This window comes from Lissotriton helveticus, chromosome 1_1 (assembly GCF_964261635.1).
Source record: "Lissotriton helveticus chromosome 1_1, aLisHel1.1, whole genome shotgun sequence".
In the NCBI taxonomy this organism is placed as follows: domain Eukaryota; kingdom Metazoa; phylum Chordata; class Amphibia; order Caudata; family Salamandridae; genus Lissotriton; species Lissotriton helveticus.
The window spans coordinates 1207228743-1207245939 of NC_136057.1; the positions used below are offsets into that span (position 1 = coordinate 1207228743).

At 51.0% G+C, this 17197-nt stretch overlaps 1 protein-coding gene across 2 annotated transcripts in view; it reads left to right on the top strand.

The window, feature by feature from the left end:
* BRD1 (bromodomain containing 1) overlaps positions 1-17197 on the top strand; it is a 552010-nt gene that overhangs the window by 322749 nt on the left and 212064 nt on the right. For both annotated transcript variants that reach the window (XM_078679620.1, XM_078679628.1), the window contains exon 9: positions 3943-4078. In XM_078679620.1, coding sequence (XP_078535746.1) covers positions 3943-4078 — 136 coding nt within the window. The remainder of the gene's footprint in view (positions 1-3942; positions 4079-17197) is intronic.

The window sequence follows — 17197 nt, forward strand, 5'->3', positions numbered from 1 at the left end:
TAACACTGATGGAGAGTGCCTGCCATCTGCAAGATGGTGGGCACTGTAGAGTGGGCTTCACCTTGCCTCCCCCACCTGAGGAGTGAGGTTGGCAGAGGTGGGCACACCTTCTGGGCTGTTCTAATTTTTCCCACCTGTACTCCCGCAGAAACACACACACAGGAAAAGGCTTTGTTTCTGGGCCCAGGGAGTGAAGGCTCCCACCCCAGGGTTCCAGAAGAATGTCTCGTTATGGTAGGCTGGTGTTTACCAGTCAGGGAACCCACCAGAAGTTGGTCGTTTTTCAGGAGGCATCTTTAAGATGCTCTCTGAGTGCATGATATAATAAATCCCACACTGGCATCAGAGTGGGTTTAATATGCTGTAAGGCTTGCTACCAAACTTCCCAGAATTCAGTAAAGCCATTATGGTGCTGTGGTGTTCGTAGTGACAAACTCCCAGACCATGTACTCTTTATGACTTTACTGCACTTACAATATCTAAGAATGTACTGTAGGGGTACAGTGCTCATGCAACTGTACCCTCACCAGTGGTATTGTGCACCCTGCTAGAGGGGTGTCTTACCTACACCATAGGCAGTGGGCTGCAGGCATGGCACACAGTTATGTGTACCATGTTGACTCTTCACTTTTCTCTGTACCAAAACATGCAGCCTGCAATGGCAGTGTGTGCGTGTTAAGGTATTGTTCCTCTAAGGGTTGCACAATATGTGCTGCAGCCCTTAGAGGCCTTCTCTGGTCACAGTGCCCTTGGTACCCATGGTACCTTTTACAGGGGACTTACATGCGGCCCGAGAGGTGTCAATTGGGGGTTCAAATGTACAGTTCTGGGAAAGAACACAGACCCTGGGAACCTGAATGGCAGGGTCCCAGGGCACATCAAGTCCAAGTGCATCAGAAATCTGGCAAAAAGTGTGTGAGGGGGGGATACTGCAACAGAAACCCACTTTCCTACAGATTCATGCTGCAAACCAAAATGGTTACTTACTATTAGGAGTGTTTTTGCAGCTTGAAGAGTGTTCTGGATTCACATGTGACGCTCCCACCTCCCCAGAGATGAGGAATGCAAACAGGTGGGAGAAGATCACGAAAAAAAAAGAAAGAACTCAAAACCAGAAAAGTAAAGACATACCCTTCTTTGTAAAAGAAAGAAAAGACTACTACACACATGAACTTCCATGGTGCCGTCTGATGTCACACAAGGGATGTACCTAACACTAAATGGTGGTTAATGACGCCCACAAATAGAAATAGAAAAAGAAAAGAAACAAAAACAATTCCTGACCCAATCCCTAAATGGCTGAATAATGCACAGCACTTGAATCCAGTAAACTCTTCAAGCTGCAAAACTACTGCTACGGGTACCCATTTTGTTTCTCATGCCATTGTGGCTGCACCTCTCTATGTAAAAATGTTATAGCGTTTGCAAAGTATATCATGCTGTTCGTAAATAAATAGACATTAGTTCCACAAATAAAAAAAAATCTTCACATTTCCACGAGTTGATAAAACATTGGCATTTGCATCAGGAGTATGGTGCATAGGTCCATCCTTTCAGAGCGCGTCTAGTCTAGTCACTAACATTGGTTCACACGGTTATATATTTCAATCTGTAATTTGTTGGTTTCTTGCTCTGTATTTGAGTTGTAATCAGTGACAGAGAATACATTCTAGAACCAGTCTTCTTTTAAGCCATTGATTTTATAACAATTACAAAGAAGATGCCTCTCTCGTAAAGTAGTCTAGAATGAGTTTGTGTGCTTAACCATAAAGGCCCCTTTAATTGTTGAAAATTCTGTGGAAGAGTCAGCCATTCTAATGATGGAAAGGGTACAGCTTAAAAAAACAAGCATTTGCAATGTAATAGGTCTCGCATTAGGAAAGTGTGAGCTATTGGTATTGTAAATGACAATTTTTTTTAATATGTGTTGGCTTTGAAATGATCTAAATTAATAGCATTGTTATTCACAAAGCCAATAGCTTACACTTTCCTATTGCGAGTCCTATTGGCTATGGCAATGCTTGTTGGTAGCAAGCAAGGACAGTGCTGTTGTGGTGCTGAGTGATGATGTGGTTGGGCTGAGTGATGTGGTGTATTAGAGTGATGTGGTGGTGTATTAGAGTGATGTGGTGGTGTATGGTGGTGTATTAGAGTGATGTGGTGGTGTATTAGAGTGATGTGGTGGTGTCCCAGAGTGATGTGGTGGTGTCCCAGAATGATGTGGTGGTGTCCCTGAGTGATGTGGTGGTGTCCCTGAGTGATGTGGTGGTGCCCCTGAGTGGTGCCCCTGAGTGATGTGGTGCCCATGAGTGATGTGGTGGTGCCCCCGAGTGATGTGGTGGTGCCCCCGAGTGATGTGGTGGTGCCCCCGAGTGATGTGGTGGTGTCCCCAAGTGATGTGGTGGTGTCCCCGAGTGATGTGGTGGTGTCCCCGAGTGATGTGGTGGTGCCCTCAAGTGATGTGGTGGTGTCCCAGAGTGATGTGGTGGTGGCCCCGAGGGATGTGGTGGTGGCCCCGGGTGATGTGGTGGTGTCCTCGGGTGAAGTATCCTCTTAATAGACCTGTAAACAAAACCCTCGCTATGTATATAACATTGATTAACAAAGCATGGGATGTGTTATGTAGAGAGACGAGTAGGCACAGATCAATACTGCAATGATTTTCTTAGCCAATAATGGAAGTATGTCTGCGAGATGAAGAGAGGGTGGTAAATTGGATGAGGAAGATGAATGAATAGGAGACAGGAACAGTAAGCGCGGGAGAGGCGAGGGAGAGAGGAAAGAGGAGGAGAAGGCCGAGATCCAAGATCAGCGAGGGAGGAGGTTGGAGATAGGCCAAAATTCATAGGAGCAAAAGCAGCGAGCAACAGAAGTGAGCCTGTATGGAAGAGAAGAGCCAGGGCAAACAATATGAAACAACAAGGTTGAAAGCGAGAGAGAGGGGAAGAAACAGAGGTAAGGAGAGAGCGAGCTGGATGAAGAACAGCCAGCAAGTTCGGGAGCGCATTCCTTTGAAGTCTGATGGGGGAGGGGGAGCAGGGGAGCGGCTTCCTTTGAAGTCTGATGCCGAGGCACAGACAAATGGTGGTGTGTTATGTGGCTGGCGATGGTGTGCACGCGCATAGATCACATGAACTGTATGCGATCCGCAGCCATTTTCGTAGACTTTTCTTTTCCGCTTACTATAACCCCTTCCGTGCGGGGCTGTTTCCCCCTGCTGTGCTTGGGGGCAGGGGGCGCACACGGGGCCCCGGTGCTCCTGACGAGGTCAGCTCGTCATGAGCCACGGGGCTCCGGTGCTCATGACGAGTTGAGCTCGTCATGACCACGCCAGTTCTAATGGAACGCTCAGCACAGCAGGGGAATTAGCCCAGCGTGCGAGCATTCCATCTAACGGCCACGGTCAAGACGAGCTCAGCTCGTCATGAGCACCGGAGTGCCGTGGCTCATGACGAGCTGACCTCGTCATGAGCACTCAAGAGGATAATCTCGCCGGAGCAATGCGCAAGTGCATTGGCTCAGGCGAGACCTAAATAAAGGTCGCTGGTCTGTGCAGACAAGTTAATACTTTGGCAACCAAATCTGTAACCACTTCTGACATCTCAAGCCTTTTATGAAATTGTTGTGCAGCTGCAGTGGGCGTGGCTGCACAAGATTGTACTTGGCTGGCTCATCAGTTGCTTTTCTTACAGTTTGGCGTCCACAGCGGGCCTTTGACCCTATTGTATTGCTAGGACAAGCAATATATTTATTTCAGTGTGTGTTGCATGACCATTCAGTCATTAAAATATATGGAAATACTATTTTTGTGAGCCTTTGTATGTTTTCGATGAAAATTTTCCACTACATGTGTGTATAAGATTGTGTTCATGTAGAAAATTATTTCTTTAAAAAAAAAAACCTGTTCGATATGAAGAGTTTATATTAATTCTCTTTTTGTAGAATTAATAAATGGATTTGGAGATGGAAATTCAGAAAGAGAATTGGATACCCTTCCAGAAAGAAAAGATCTACCGCGGCGCCGTTGTGCTTCAGAATCTAGTTTATCCTCAGGCAGCAGCTTGTTATGCAATTCCAGGTAAAATAATGTGTGGTTTGCAATTACTTCAGCAGTTGTACACTGCTCTATCAGTTACCTTGCTTTTGCATTACATGCATACAAATTAAGTCTTTAGGGCCAGTCATCCACAGTAGGATGTCCATTTTCACTGTATTAAGGGACGTCCAGAGCTAACAATGCCATGATCGACTGACATATAGAGAAAAATAAAGATACAACTGACTGCAACATAGACTTAAATATTGTCCTTTGTTGGGTTGAATTTTCAAGGCACCGCCTGAGTGTGGCTCCCTTGCACTAAGTACACAAGATCAAGTGACTGTATACTTGCACATCACCCTGAGGTTCAGGTTGCCAGTGGGTGAAACGTGTGTGGGCTTAGAACCAAGTGGAACAGTTCTGTATAACACACATTGAATCATGCAAGAATAAAAATAAAAAAATCACAAAAGTTATCAGTTGTGACTTATTTGTGCTAAATGTATGGAGATAATATATATAAATGTTTAAAGCGTGTGCCCTACTCCATCCATAAGTGAAAACTCTGAATCTCATTTCCAGGGTGGGGCCATACATATAATTCCATGTATAGGCACAACATAAAATAGATTGCAGTCTATTAAGCGCATCTAAGACAGTGGATGAGGGCTAAGGCACCCCTTCTTCTTAAGGTTGACACGCTTCCTCTTAAAGTTCTCAATTTACTTTAGCATTCAGCAGTTATATCCACTAATAGACTAACAGTGTTGCAATGATTTACGAAGTAGCAACTCTATTAAGTATTACAGCGTATTAACACGTTTTGCAGCATAGACGTTTTCTAGATTCACATGCTGTGGATATTCCGCCATCTAGTGGTTGGAGTCGGAAAGTGCTTTTGTTTTCTTTTTTTTTTCTCTGTTGGGAGGTTTTGAAACTTGATCCCCCTGGTCAGGCAACAACCCCCTGTGTGTATGTGCAAGCTCTCAGATAATTTTTTCCACCATGGAGATCGAAGGTGCACTGAAGACGTCTGAGAAACTACAGCAGCAGACGTAGGCAACAGAGAAAGCCCACCAGAAACTCCGACGAGAGAGGTGGTACCAAGGAAGGTTGCATGAGTGGGAAACCTTTGAGCAAAGCAGTTTGTTTACCGCTGCTCACTTTTCTTCCTCATGCACCAGGGCAAGTACATTGTTCGCTGGCAGAGCACAGTCTACAGGTATTTGGGGGAAGTTTCTGCAGGGAGCTGATGCTTTATCCTGAAACAAGGTCAGAAGTTGCTCTTTAATTATTAAATATAGGAGCTAGAGCATGGGTGAAATGCTCCACATAATATAGGAGCAAGAGCACAGAGAATTGCTCCACTAACTATTGTAAAATTTTAAATAGCGCAGCACAACCGTTGTTTTTTTTTTTACCAAGTTGAAAAATAGAAGCACGTCTACCTGGCTGCGCTTACAGCCAGTGTGTCATTGTGCTATTTACTCACTTTGTATACAGTGTTTACATTTTTTTAAAATACTTTAATAGTTTTTACTATTATGCTTGCAACGCACATAAAGTGCTTCTTCCATATACCAAAGGATTTCTGGAAAACAAAATATTCCCGTCTTCCTCTTGGTTCCTAACATAGCTAAAGACTCACATAGCGCGCTATGTTTACAAGGGTTACCAAAAAGGGGAGTTTTTTGAGCTTCAAAGTAGATTCTAGGGATTTCTTAAACAATATGTAGACCTACGTGAAGTTCTACTTCCAAAATATTTAGCATTGCAACAGACAATATATTCACTAAGCCAACAGATAACGTTATGGCTGGCTGCAAAACAAAGCCCCCTTTCCTTCCCAGGCATTAAATAGCTGGGCACAACACTTCTAACGCGGCACCAAATGCAGCTCACATTTACAAAGGTTCTGCAAAGTGGGCGGGAAGGCCATTAACCCCCTCCCACACTCCCCACTCCCTTTCAGAACGGGCACCAGAGACTGTAAGGATCATAAAATGGCCTACAGATCAAACACAAAGACCCTATGAATCTGGTGCTTATCTCCAACAAACGCATTCCATAGCTGTCCTCTAAGCAGACACAGAAAGGCAGGTTTATGGTTCCAACAATATAAAAGAGAACAGAACTTTGCCCTGCAAAATCCAGGAAAACAAAATGAGCTTATCTTCGATAAGCACATAAATTGTTTCGTTGGCAATTCCCAAGGCTATGCTATATAACATATAACATCCACAAACCATGTGCCTAAAAGTGCAATAACAAGGATTAAAATTGCAACAATTTAAGATTACTACAGCCCCCCCATAAAATAATTTAATGCAGGGGCATTTAACTTTTAAAGAGCAATAATGCATGTGCCTAAAAAACGCACTAACATGTGCAAGTGCGGCAGTTAGCACAGTCACTGGGTAGCATAATCGCCTGACAATCATTTTGCATATGCAACAAATAAACAGGGTTTTCATAAAACTAATATTACATGCACACAGACGACTGGTTCAATAAGCCACAGCAAATCTATAAACAAATTATGCTAAAACAATCTTTTGCTGCATACCAATTGCAACATGCAATAGGATAACAGAACATCAAACTACAAGTACTAATACGCGCACAAGTTCAGCGTTACCTACTGAGCCACTACAAACTATAATGTTGCAAGGATAGGTTATCGTTGTAGATTAATCCTCTCGTACCAAAATAACACATCAGTTGAGTTCAGTTCAGTTCACACTGGGCCATGTAGCAATCACCTCATGCATGATGTCTATGTTTTCTTTATTTTCCTACACATAATACAAAGCCCACTTCCCTCCAGTGGAATATTAACAAATGGATTCATTTTTCATAAACTATTTCTGACAGATAGGTCTAATTATAACTTGCTCACCTTTAGAGTACTCCCTAGCGCAAAACATTTTGCAGAGGAATTTTCCAGAAATTCTCCTACACATTGGTAGGTGGTGCAGTGTATCTCTGCTGTCAATATAACAAACCAGAAATGACAGTTCAGAGTCTCATGTAAGCGCCACCCTTACATGCTGATGTTCCTTTCTTTCTTCATCCTTCAACATGGATCCCAACTTTGCCGGTCTTCCAAAGCGATTACAATTCTTCTACGACAGTGTGCTAGGAAAAATATCCCCACCACTAACAATAGAATTCACTCCGTGCCAGAACTGAAGGAGGCAGATGTCAGTCAGTATGTTTATTGTGCTTGGGCAACTGTCATAACTCTTAAGATGTGCGACAAGTACACCCGAATACACACAAAGACAATTGGGGAATGTGAGAAAGTGGCTCTATATATACTGGACTAGAATGAAGTACATTGTGTATAGAGTCCACCAATCCCAGAGGTATAACAGAGGTTAAAGTCAGAACTGACCTTACTCTCCAAAGTGGTAGCTTGGTCGAGCAGTAGGGCAGTACCAAAGGACAGTGTAAAGCATTTGCTGTACACACTCAGTCAGCAAAAGGTTTCACACACTCAAGGACTAAACCCCAGGTCAATTGTTTTTATATCCACAGATATAGGTGTTTTATTTTTAGAACCAACAGTTATAAAAATATACTTTTCTTGTTATGAGTTCTCTCATGTAATTACTTTGCAAAGGAGCAATAAAGATCTGAAAGAGACACGTTAGTGATAGATTCCTTACCTTAGAATATCCCCAGGCATCAGACTGGATCCGGAAATTTTTGCGTAGCAGTACCCTTGCGCGTCGGTAGGCGTCGTCTGCGGCTCCACGTCCGTCGTCGGCGTCGTGGGTGCCGTGATGACGTCGTCGGAGTACTTAGACGCCGCCTCCGCGTGCTGACGTCAGTTCTTCTTTTTTCCGCGCCAGCAGCGCAGATCCGGAAAAGGTGGTACCTTAGTCTTTTTTGACTAAACTTTTTTGATCTCTTTTGATCATTCTTTTTCGAAGGCTTCGACTCCGAACGGTGCCGGTAGGGATGCCAGGTTTTAAGCCCAGTGAGGATTGCGACCGACTGATGTCGGTCACCGACCCTCACCGTCGGTGTCTCCACTGTCTCGGCGTCGACCACGACGACAAGACCTGTTCCGACTGCAGGGCCCTGACTTCGAAGGCTAGGCGGGAGCAGTCCCGCAAGCGGCTCGAACTCCGGCAGTCGGCCCCGCGCCAGGAACGGTCCCGGTCCGGACGGAGGTCGAAGGACCGGTCGCGGGAGAGGAGCCATCGGATCTCCGGCAGTCGACATCACTCCTCAGGGTCGAAGTCGTCAGGTAAGCACAAGAAGTCGAAGAGACGTCATCGCTCTTCCGACTCCCCCCGACGCTCGCACGACGCGGCCGGGGGTTCAGGCGGCACCGCCCACGCGGCTCCGCCCACACGACTCCGTTGGAGTCGCTGGCGTCGCGTCCGGCCCCATACCCTCCTGTCCCTGGGCCGCGCGCGACGCAGAAGGAGATCGCGCGGTTCCTCATAGCCATGAGGTCCCTCACTCCCCCGACGGACTCCGCGACGCCTTCAGGCCTAGCTGACCCGTCTGGGGGCCCTAGCGGGTCGGGGGCTTCGGCCGCGCCGCCACCGCCTTAGGGCCCGGCACCGCAGGCCCCCACTGGATCCGGTTCCGGATCTGGGTCGTTGCCGGTGGACTTGACGACCTCCCCGGCGCCGGTCCCTCAGGTGTCACCCCCGGCGCCGTCTTCGGGCGGCGCCGTCCCCGATGCCTCCCTCGACCCGGTTGCGGCGCCGCTGGGCACCACTTTCGACGCCGTTCGGAGAGTTCACTTTCCATGAACCGGCCCCATCATTTGATAACATTGAGTACCAGGAGATGGGTGATGAGGAGAATTGGGAGGGGTCTGAGGACCCTCTGACTGTCAGTCCCAGGAGGACTGGACAGGTGGACTTGGGGATGCCAGTGGTCTGGACACCTCGCCGGACACTGGCTTTGTCTCACCTCCTACCGTGGCTACGGTGGAAGGGGGCAACCTACAGTGTGGTGTTGACGAGGGCGGCCAAGGCCTTGGGCTTTGAGCTCCCCGTCGCGGCCGTGAGGACTAACCTCCTCACTGAGGTCCTTAAACCGCAGTCAAGCTCGGCCGAGCCTCTGCTGCCGTTTAATGAGGCCTTAACCGACGTTCTTTTGGGCACTTGGTCCAGGCCCGCTACAGGTTCGCCTGTAGATAGGAACGTGGCCAGACGCCACCACCCGGCCCCGGGCGACCCTTGTTTCCTGTCCACCCACCCCACCCCTGAGAGCCTTGTGATCCAGGCCTCCAATTCCCAGACCGCATTCCCGTCGGCCCCTCCTGAAGGGAATCCAAGAGGTATGAGCAATACGGCAAAACGGTATTCTCCTCCCTGAGTCTGGGACTGCGGTCTTCCAACACCGCATGCCTCTTGGGCTGCTACACCCACTCTCTGTGGGATTCGGTCGCGGACGTGCTGCCAGCATGCCCGTTGGAGGTACGGGCAAAACTCGGCCAAGCCCTTGTGGAAGGCCGAGATGCGGCACGTTATTCTATCCGGTGTGGACTGGATGCCACTGACTCTCTGGGCAGAGCGATGGCAACGACGGTGGCGATTCGTCGCCACGCCTGGTTGAGATCCACCAACTTCTCGGCTGATGTCCAGAATACACTCATGGACATGCCGTTTGATGGCCGTCGCCTTTTTGGCGACAAGGCAGACCATGCGCTTGAGCGCTTTAAGGACTCCAGGGCTACGGCCAAGTCCTTGGGCCTCTCGGCCCCGCGCCAGCAATCGGCTGCCTTTCACTCCTTTCGTGGCCACGGAAGGGGTGTACCCACACGTGCTGCCAGCCATGCTCCGCAAGGTAACACCCAACGCGGTGGCGGCCGTGAAAACCGCCGTGGCGGCGGTCGGGGACAACGGCGAGGTCAGTCCACACCTTCCCCTGCAGCATCCGCCTCAAAACCCTCCTAGTCCGTGCTTTCAGGCCCATATGACGCCAGTGGGGGGCAGGGTTCGCCATCACCTCCTCCACTGGCGCACTGTCATGTCGGACAGGTGGGTGCTGCATATCGTCCGAAGGGGCTACTCCCTCCCCTTCGAGGTGACTCCTCCAGCCATGCCACCGCTTATCGTGGGATCATTTGCGACTTCTGCAGGAGGAAGTTACGGCCCTCTTGGCCAAGAGAGCCATCGAGCGCGTTCCTGGGCCAGAAGTATGGTGTGGTTGCTACTCCCACTACTTTCTGGTACCCAAGAAGGGCAAAGGGGGCCTACGCCCTATCTTGGACCTAAGGAACGTCAACGGCTTCCGCCGGAAGGAGAAGTTCAAAATGCTGACACTGGCTCAGGTCTTAGCTGCCCTGGACCCAGGAGACTGGATGGTAGCCTTGGACTTGCAGGACGCTTATTTCCACATCCCCGTCCTGCCGGCCCACCGGCGCTACCTACGGTTCACGGTTGGCCACGAGCACTTTCAGTTTACCGTGCTCCCCTTCGGCCTTACCAGCGCCCCACGGGTGTTCACAAAGGTGATGGCGGTGGTCGCAGCTCATCTGCGCAGGTTAGGGGTTTCAGTTTTCCCCAACCTCGACGACTGGTTGTTGAAGGCGGGCTCGCCCCAGACAGTCATCAACCACCTCCAGACGATGGCAGACCTCCTGCACCAGCTGGGGTTCTTCATCAATGTGCCGAAGTCACACCTGTGCCCCTCTCGGAAGCTCCTCTTCATCGGAGCAGTTCTGGACTCGGAGCGGTTTCGGGTTTATCCTCCCGAACAGCGGGTCTGGGATATTCAGGCTCTGACGGATGTCCTTTTGGGCACCTGGTCCAGGCCCGCTTCCGGTGCACCGGTTGACCGGAACGTTGCCAGGCGTCACCGTCCGTGTTCGGACAACCCTGCCTTCCTTTCCACCCATCCCTCCCCGGAGAGTCTGGTGATCCAGGCTTCCACTTCCCAGTCCGCATTCCCGTCGGCTCCGCCCGATCGGGAATCGAAGCGATATGACCAATTTGGCAAGAAGGTCTTTTCGTCTTTGAGTGCTGGACTGCGGTCTTGTAATACCGCATGCCTCTTGGGCCGCTACACCCACTCTCTGTGGGACACGGTCGCGGAGTGTCTGCCGCAGTGCCCGCAGGAGGTGCGGGACAAGCTCAACCAGGCCTTGGTTGAAGGCCGGGACGCGGCGAGGTATTCGATAAGGTGTGGTCTTGACACGACCGACTCGCTGGGACGGGCTATGTCCACGACGGTGGCGATTCGTCGCCATGCTTGGCTGAGATCCGCCAACTTCTCGCCGGATGTCCAGACTGCCCTCATGGACATGCCTTTCGATGGCAGTCGCCTGTTCGGTGACAAGGCGGACAACGCGCTTGAGCGCTTCAAGGACTCCAGGGTCACGGCCAAGTCCTTGGGTCTTTCGACCCAGCGCCAGCAGCAGGGTTCGTTTCGCCCCTTTCGTGGCCAAGGAAGGGGCGGTCCCACGCGTGCTGCCAGCCACGCACCGCAGAGCGCTCCCCAGCGCGGTGGCGGCCGTGGATTCCGCCGTGGTGGCGGTAGAGGGCAGCGGCGAGGTCAGTCCACCCTCCCCCCGCAGCAGCCTCCAAATCTTCCTAGTCCGAGCTTTCGGGCCCATGTGACGCCAGTGGGTGGCAGGGTTCGCCATCACCACTCCCACTGGCGCACGATTACATCGGACAGGTGGGTGCTGCAGCTCGTCCGAAGGGGCTACTCCCTCCCCTTCGAGTCCACTCCTCCAGCCATGCCACCGCAGAACCACCGTGTGTCGGGGGACCACTTGACACTTCTGCAGGAGGAAGTTACGGCCCTCTTGGCCAAGGGGGCCATCGAGCGCGTTCCTGGGCCAGAAGTAGGGTGTGGTTGCTACTCCCACTACTTTCTGGTGCCCAAGAAGGACAAAGGGGGCCTACGTCCTATCTTGGACCTACGGAACGTCAACGGCTTCCTCCGGAAGGAGAAGTTCAAGATGTTGACTTTGGCTCAGGTCTTGGCTGCTCTAGACCCACAAGACTGGATGGTAGCGTTGGACTTGCAGGATGCGTATTTTCACATCCCCGTCCTGCCGGCCCACCGGCGTTACCTGCGGTTCACGGTAGGCCACGAGCACTTTCAGTTTATCGTGCTCCCATTCGGCCTTACCAGCGCCCCACGGGTGTTCACGAAAGTGATGGCGGTGGTCGCAGCTCATCTGCGCCGGTTAGGGGTTTCAGTCTTCCCCTGCCTCGAAGACTGGTTGTTGAAGGCGGGCTCGCCCCAAACAGTCGTCCACCACCTTCAGATGACGGCAGACCTCCTGCACGAGCTGGGGTTTTCCATCAATGTGCCGAAATCACACCTGTGTCCCTCTCAAAAGCTCCTTTTCATCGGAGCGGTTCTCGACTCGGCGCAGTTTCGGGCTTATCCTCCGGAACGGCGGATCCCGGATATTCAGGCTCTGATTCCCATCTTTCAGCCGTTGTCCCGGGTTTCGGTCAGGTTGACGCTGCGGCTTCTGGGGCTGATGGCCTCCTGCATCCTTCTGGTGCATCACGCCAGGTGGCGGATGCGGGCTCTGCAGTGGGACCTGAAGTTTCAGTGGGCCCAGTTTTAGGGCAACCTTTCCGACCACGTCCTGATCTCGGAGGGCACTGCGAGACAGCTGCAGTGGTGGCTCACGGACCGCGATTGGGTCAGCGGCAGATCCCTCTACCTTCCCCAACCGGAGCACGTAGTTGTGACAGATGCGTCCCTCCAGGGCTGGGGAGGCCACATGGGAGAGGCGGAGATCAGAGGCCTCTGGTCTCCGGCGGATGGCCCGGCTCCATATCTACCTTTTGGAGTTGCGGGCGATTCGTCTAGCACTGAAGGCATTCCTCCCCTCTGTCCGGGAGAGTGTAGTGCAGGTGTTCATGGACAACACCACCGCCATGTGGTACTGCAACAAACAGGGCGGGGGGGTCGTGGACCCTTTGCCAGGAGGCTCTGCGCCTCTGGCAGTGGCTGGAACACCAGGGCGTGACCCTGGTGGCTCAACACCTGGCAGGTTCTTTGAAGGCCAGGGCGGACGAGCTCAGCCGTCGGTGCATGATGGATCACGAATGGCGTCTGAACTCAGACGTGGCGCAAGGCCTCTTTCAGCAGTGGGGAGAGCCTTGGTTAGATCTATTCGCCACCGAAGAGAATGCGCAATGTCATCTGTTCTGCGCGTTGGAATTTCCAAGGCGGCACTCGCTCGGAGACGCTTTTCGTCGCGAGTGGAGTTGCGGTCTGTTGTACGCCTTTCCGCCTATACCACTTCTGCCCAGAGTGCTGAAGAAGATGAAGCGCAACCGGGCCCAAGTCATCCTTGTGGCTCCGGACTGGGCACGAAGGTACTGGTATCCAGAGCTACTCAGTATATCAGTCGATCCCCCAGTTCGTCTGCCTCTTCGGGAGGACCTTCTGTCGCAGCAGCAGGGGACGGTCCTCCACCCGAACCCGTCCAGTCTCCACCTCCATGCTTGGAGATTGAGCGGCGACAGTTGAGGCCATTTGACTTGCCTCCTGATGTCTGTAATGGCATTCTGGCAGCCAGGCGTCCCTCCACAAAGTCGGTATACGCCTGCAGGTGGAACAGATTTGTGGCATGGTGCACAGCAAAGGCTGTGGATCCTCTTGCTGCCCCTCTCTCTGAGGTTCTTTTCTTCCTTCATTCTCTTGCCCAGCAGGGCTCTGCTCTGGGCACTATTAAGAGCTACCTTTCTGCCCTTTCAGCCTTTCTAAGGCTGCCTGATCAACCTTCTTTGTTCAAGTCCCCTATTGTAAATCGATTTCTGAAGGGCATCACACACACGTTCCCTCCTGTTCCGTTTGTGATGCCTCAGTAGGACTTGAACCTTGTTCTTACATTTCTGATGTGTGCTCCCTTTGAGCCTCTCAACAACTGTCCTCTCCGTCTTCTCACTTTGAAGACTGCTTTCCTGGTTGCCATCACCTCTGCCAGGAGAGTGAGTGAGCTCCATGCTCTTTCATGTACTCCTCCTTTCCTTTCTGTCCATCCGGACAAGGTCGTGTTGCGTACTAAGCCATCTTTCCTGCCCAAGGTTGTCACAGCCTTCCACATCGGGCAGTCTATCACCTTGCCCACCTTCTTTCCGCCACCGCATCCCTCTAAAGAGGAAGAGCGGCTCCACCGTCTGGACCCAAAACGTGCGCTTTCATTCTATCTGGATCGCACACGCCAATTCCGGGTGGATGACCAACTCTTTGTTGGTTACGTGGGCGCTAAGAAGGGGAAAGCAGTGCACAAGAGGACCATCTCTCGTTGGATCATCTTGTGTATCCAGGCATGTTACTCCTTGGCTAAAAAGGAGCCCCCTGTTGGATTGCGGGCTCATTCCACCCGAGCCACGGCGACTACAACTGCCCTGGGCCGGGGAGTGCCCTTGCAGGACATTTGCCAGGAAGCTACGTGGGCCTCGCTGCACACCTTTGCAAGACACTATTGCCTGGACAGTCAAGTCCGGAGGGATGGCTTCTTTGGCCGTTCTGTCCTCCAGGACTTTCTGGTGTGATATTGGTTCGCAGACCCACCACCGGGGTTGGTATTGCTGGGGTATCTATTCTAAGGTAAGGAATCTATCACTAACGTGTCTCTTTCAGATGCACAAGTTACTCCTTGTGTAACGATATATCTGTAAGAGACATTAGTTAGTGATAGATTCCTTACCGACCCACCCATCCTCTCCGTTCTGCGAACCGATATCCAGGTTAGGGTTCAATGGCACCAGTGTTGGTTTTTAACATGGCTCAGCGCTTCTGGCGCGGAAAAGCTGTGTCTAAGAACTGACGTCAGCACGCGGAGGCGGCATCTAAGTACTCCGACGACGTCATTACGGCGCCCACGACGCCGACGACGGACGCGGAGCCGCAGACGACGCCTACCGACGCGCAAGGGTACTGCTACGCAAAAATTTCTGGATCCAGTCTGACGCCTGGGGATATTCTAAGGTAAGGAATCTATCACTAACTAATGTCTCTTACAGATATATCGTTACACAAGTAGTAACTTGTGCTTTGTGCACACAATTAATACAGTATTGACAGTATGCAACACAATCCTAAAACACACTATAGCATTAAGCTCAATGGGTTTTCCACATGTAAATACAGTTGATTACTATATAGATTACTTTAGTAGTCCCAGGACTAGATCTGAGATTCAGTCCTGGGGTCTAAGCTGAAACCAGGTTAGCAAAAACGTTTTAGTTACTGTAGTGAATTTTCATGAATTATATAGCTGTTTTAAAAGTTCACACTTAGAAACTTTTCAAAGCAAATCTGACAATGTTATTCAATGGGAGAAAATTCAGGTTGCGGGTATAGTACGATCACGTTACTTTTGTAACCCAGCACGGATCTCCTAGGGCCAGCACTGGGGTCTTAACTCAAAACAGGTAGGTAATTGCGTTTCAGTATTTCGTGTGATTTTTAAAGAATATTTCAAGTTTACAAAAGTAGACATGTAGAAGAAATTTCATAGAAAAGCAGACAATGGGTTCCCATGGAGAAAATACAGATTACTAGTAACCCTGCTAGGGATTACTATTGCGGTTCAGTACTGGGCTGAAAGGTACAGCACTGGCTTCTCCCCTGATCATAGGTGACTACTTCGGAATTCAGACTTTGGCTGATTTTATGTGAATATTTTCAGGTTTCAAAACTTCACACTTGGAAAATTTTAGAGTCAAAATGAGTCAATGTTATCCAATGGCAGGTAAGTAAATTACCGGTTTCCAGGTGAGTACTTGGTTGGTGAAGTTAAGGTTCTGGGCATAGACTCAGGGGTATCCCAGGGTCAGGTAAGTACAGTTAGTTCACTCCCAGTGGCACAGGGGCGGCCGGGGGCAGAGGTAGGTAGGTAGGTAGGCTCAATGATATCCAATGAGGTAAGGGGGGCCTTCGGTTGGTGGCTGCTGGCTAGCAGGCCACGTGGCTGTGGGAGCTGGGCTCCTGGTCACTTGCTCAGGGAAAGGGGGGAAGTAGGATAGTACACAGGGGTCACAGCCAGCGGCACTCGGGCAGCTTAGTACAGGGTGCTTTTGAGCCATGGGGCGCTCAATGTTATCCAATGGGAAAGGTCAAAAAGAAACAAAGGCTGCAGGCTCGGGAACGGAGACTCTCCAGGGGCGACCAGCACTTCAAGAGGTAAGTTGGGTTCTTGGAGCACAGGTAGGTACCCCAAAGTGTGGCACAGGGGGCTGTAGGGTGCTGGGTGCAGGGGTGTCTTTAGGTTTTGGAAAAGCTTACCATCAGCTGGTCGCGGTTGGGGTGGCCCCAGGTTCTGAGTCAGCAGGCGTCGTCAGGGTCGTCGAGGAGGGTCTTTGGGCACTGGACTTCGGGTCCCAGTCGCTGGGGGGACGTCCTCGAGGTCTTGGTTCAGGTTGGCCCGGCCCGGGCTCGGCTGGTGCAAAGTGGGCTGGTCCGGAGCTTCCTGGTAGGCACCAGGTGGGATGTTGCAGCAGAGCCTCTGCTGATGGGAGTCCCAATCTTCAAGAGGTTCAAGGCAGGCAGGTCCTCTGCATGTCCCAAGGTTGCTGTCCACGGGGGTCGCCGGGTTTAGGCAGGAGCAGGTTCCAGGAACAACAGGCCGGTAGGGCTGGGGCCAAGTCAGTAGTTGTTGTCCTGTTAGCAGCTGCACGGCGGGTCTTCTTCTTCTTGATATTCTTTCTTCTTTTTGGTATCTGGATCCGAGGAAGGAAGTGTGCCATGTCAACTCTGGTATTAGTTCTGTACATAGGCACTCAGCCTGCAAAGGCAGTGTGTGGGTGCCAGGGTACAGGGCCCCTGAGGGTGGCACAATAAGTGCTGCAGCCCTCAGCGGTCTTCTCTGGTCACCATGCCCTGGGTACCTAGGGTACCAACTACTAGGGGCTGACAGGTGGCCATAGATCCCAATTGATTTTTGTGTCAGTACAGTTTTAGGGAAGGAACATAGGCCCTGGGTACCTGGTTGGCAGGATCCCAGGGCACACTCAGTCAAAGCACATCAGCAATTCAGAAAAAAGTGGGGGCATACCAAGGCAAGGAAGATGGCACTTTCTCACAGGGAACATGAGGCGAAACATTCTGTCACCGAGTATAAAATAATGCTGCAGATGAAGCACGTCTTGCTCCAAGTCACAGAGCTCACAGGGCTGTTCCAGTGGAAACTTAACTTCACAGTTG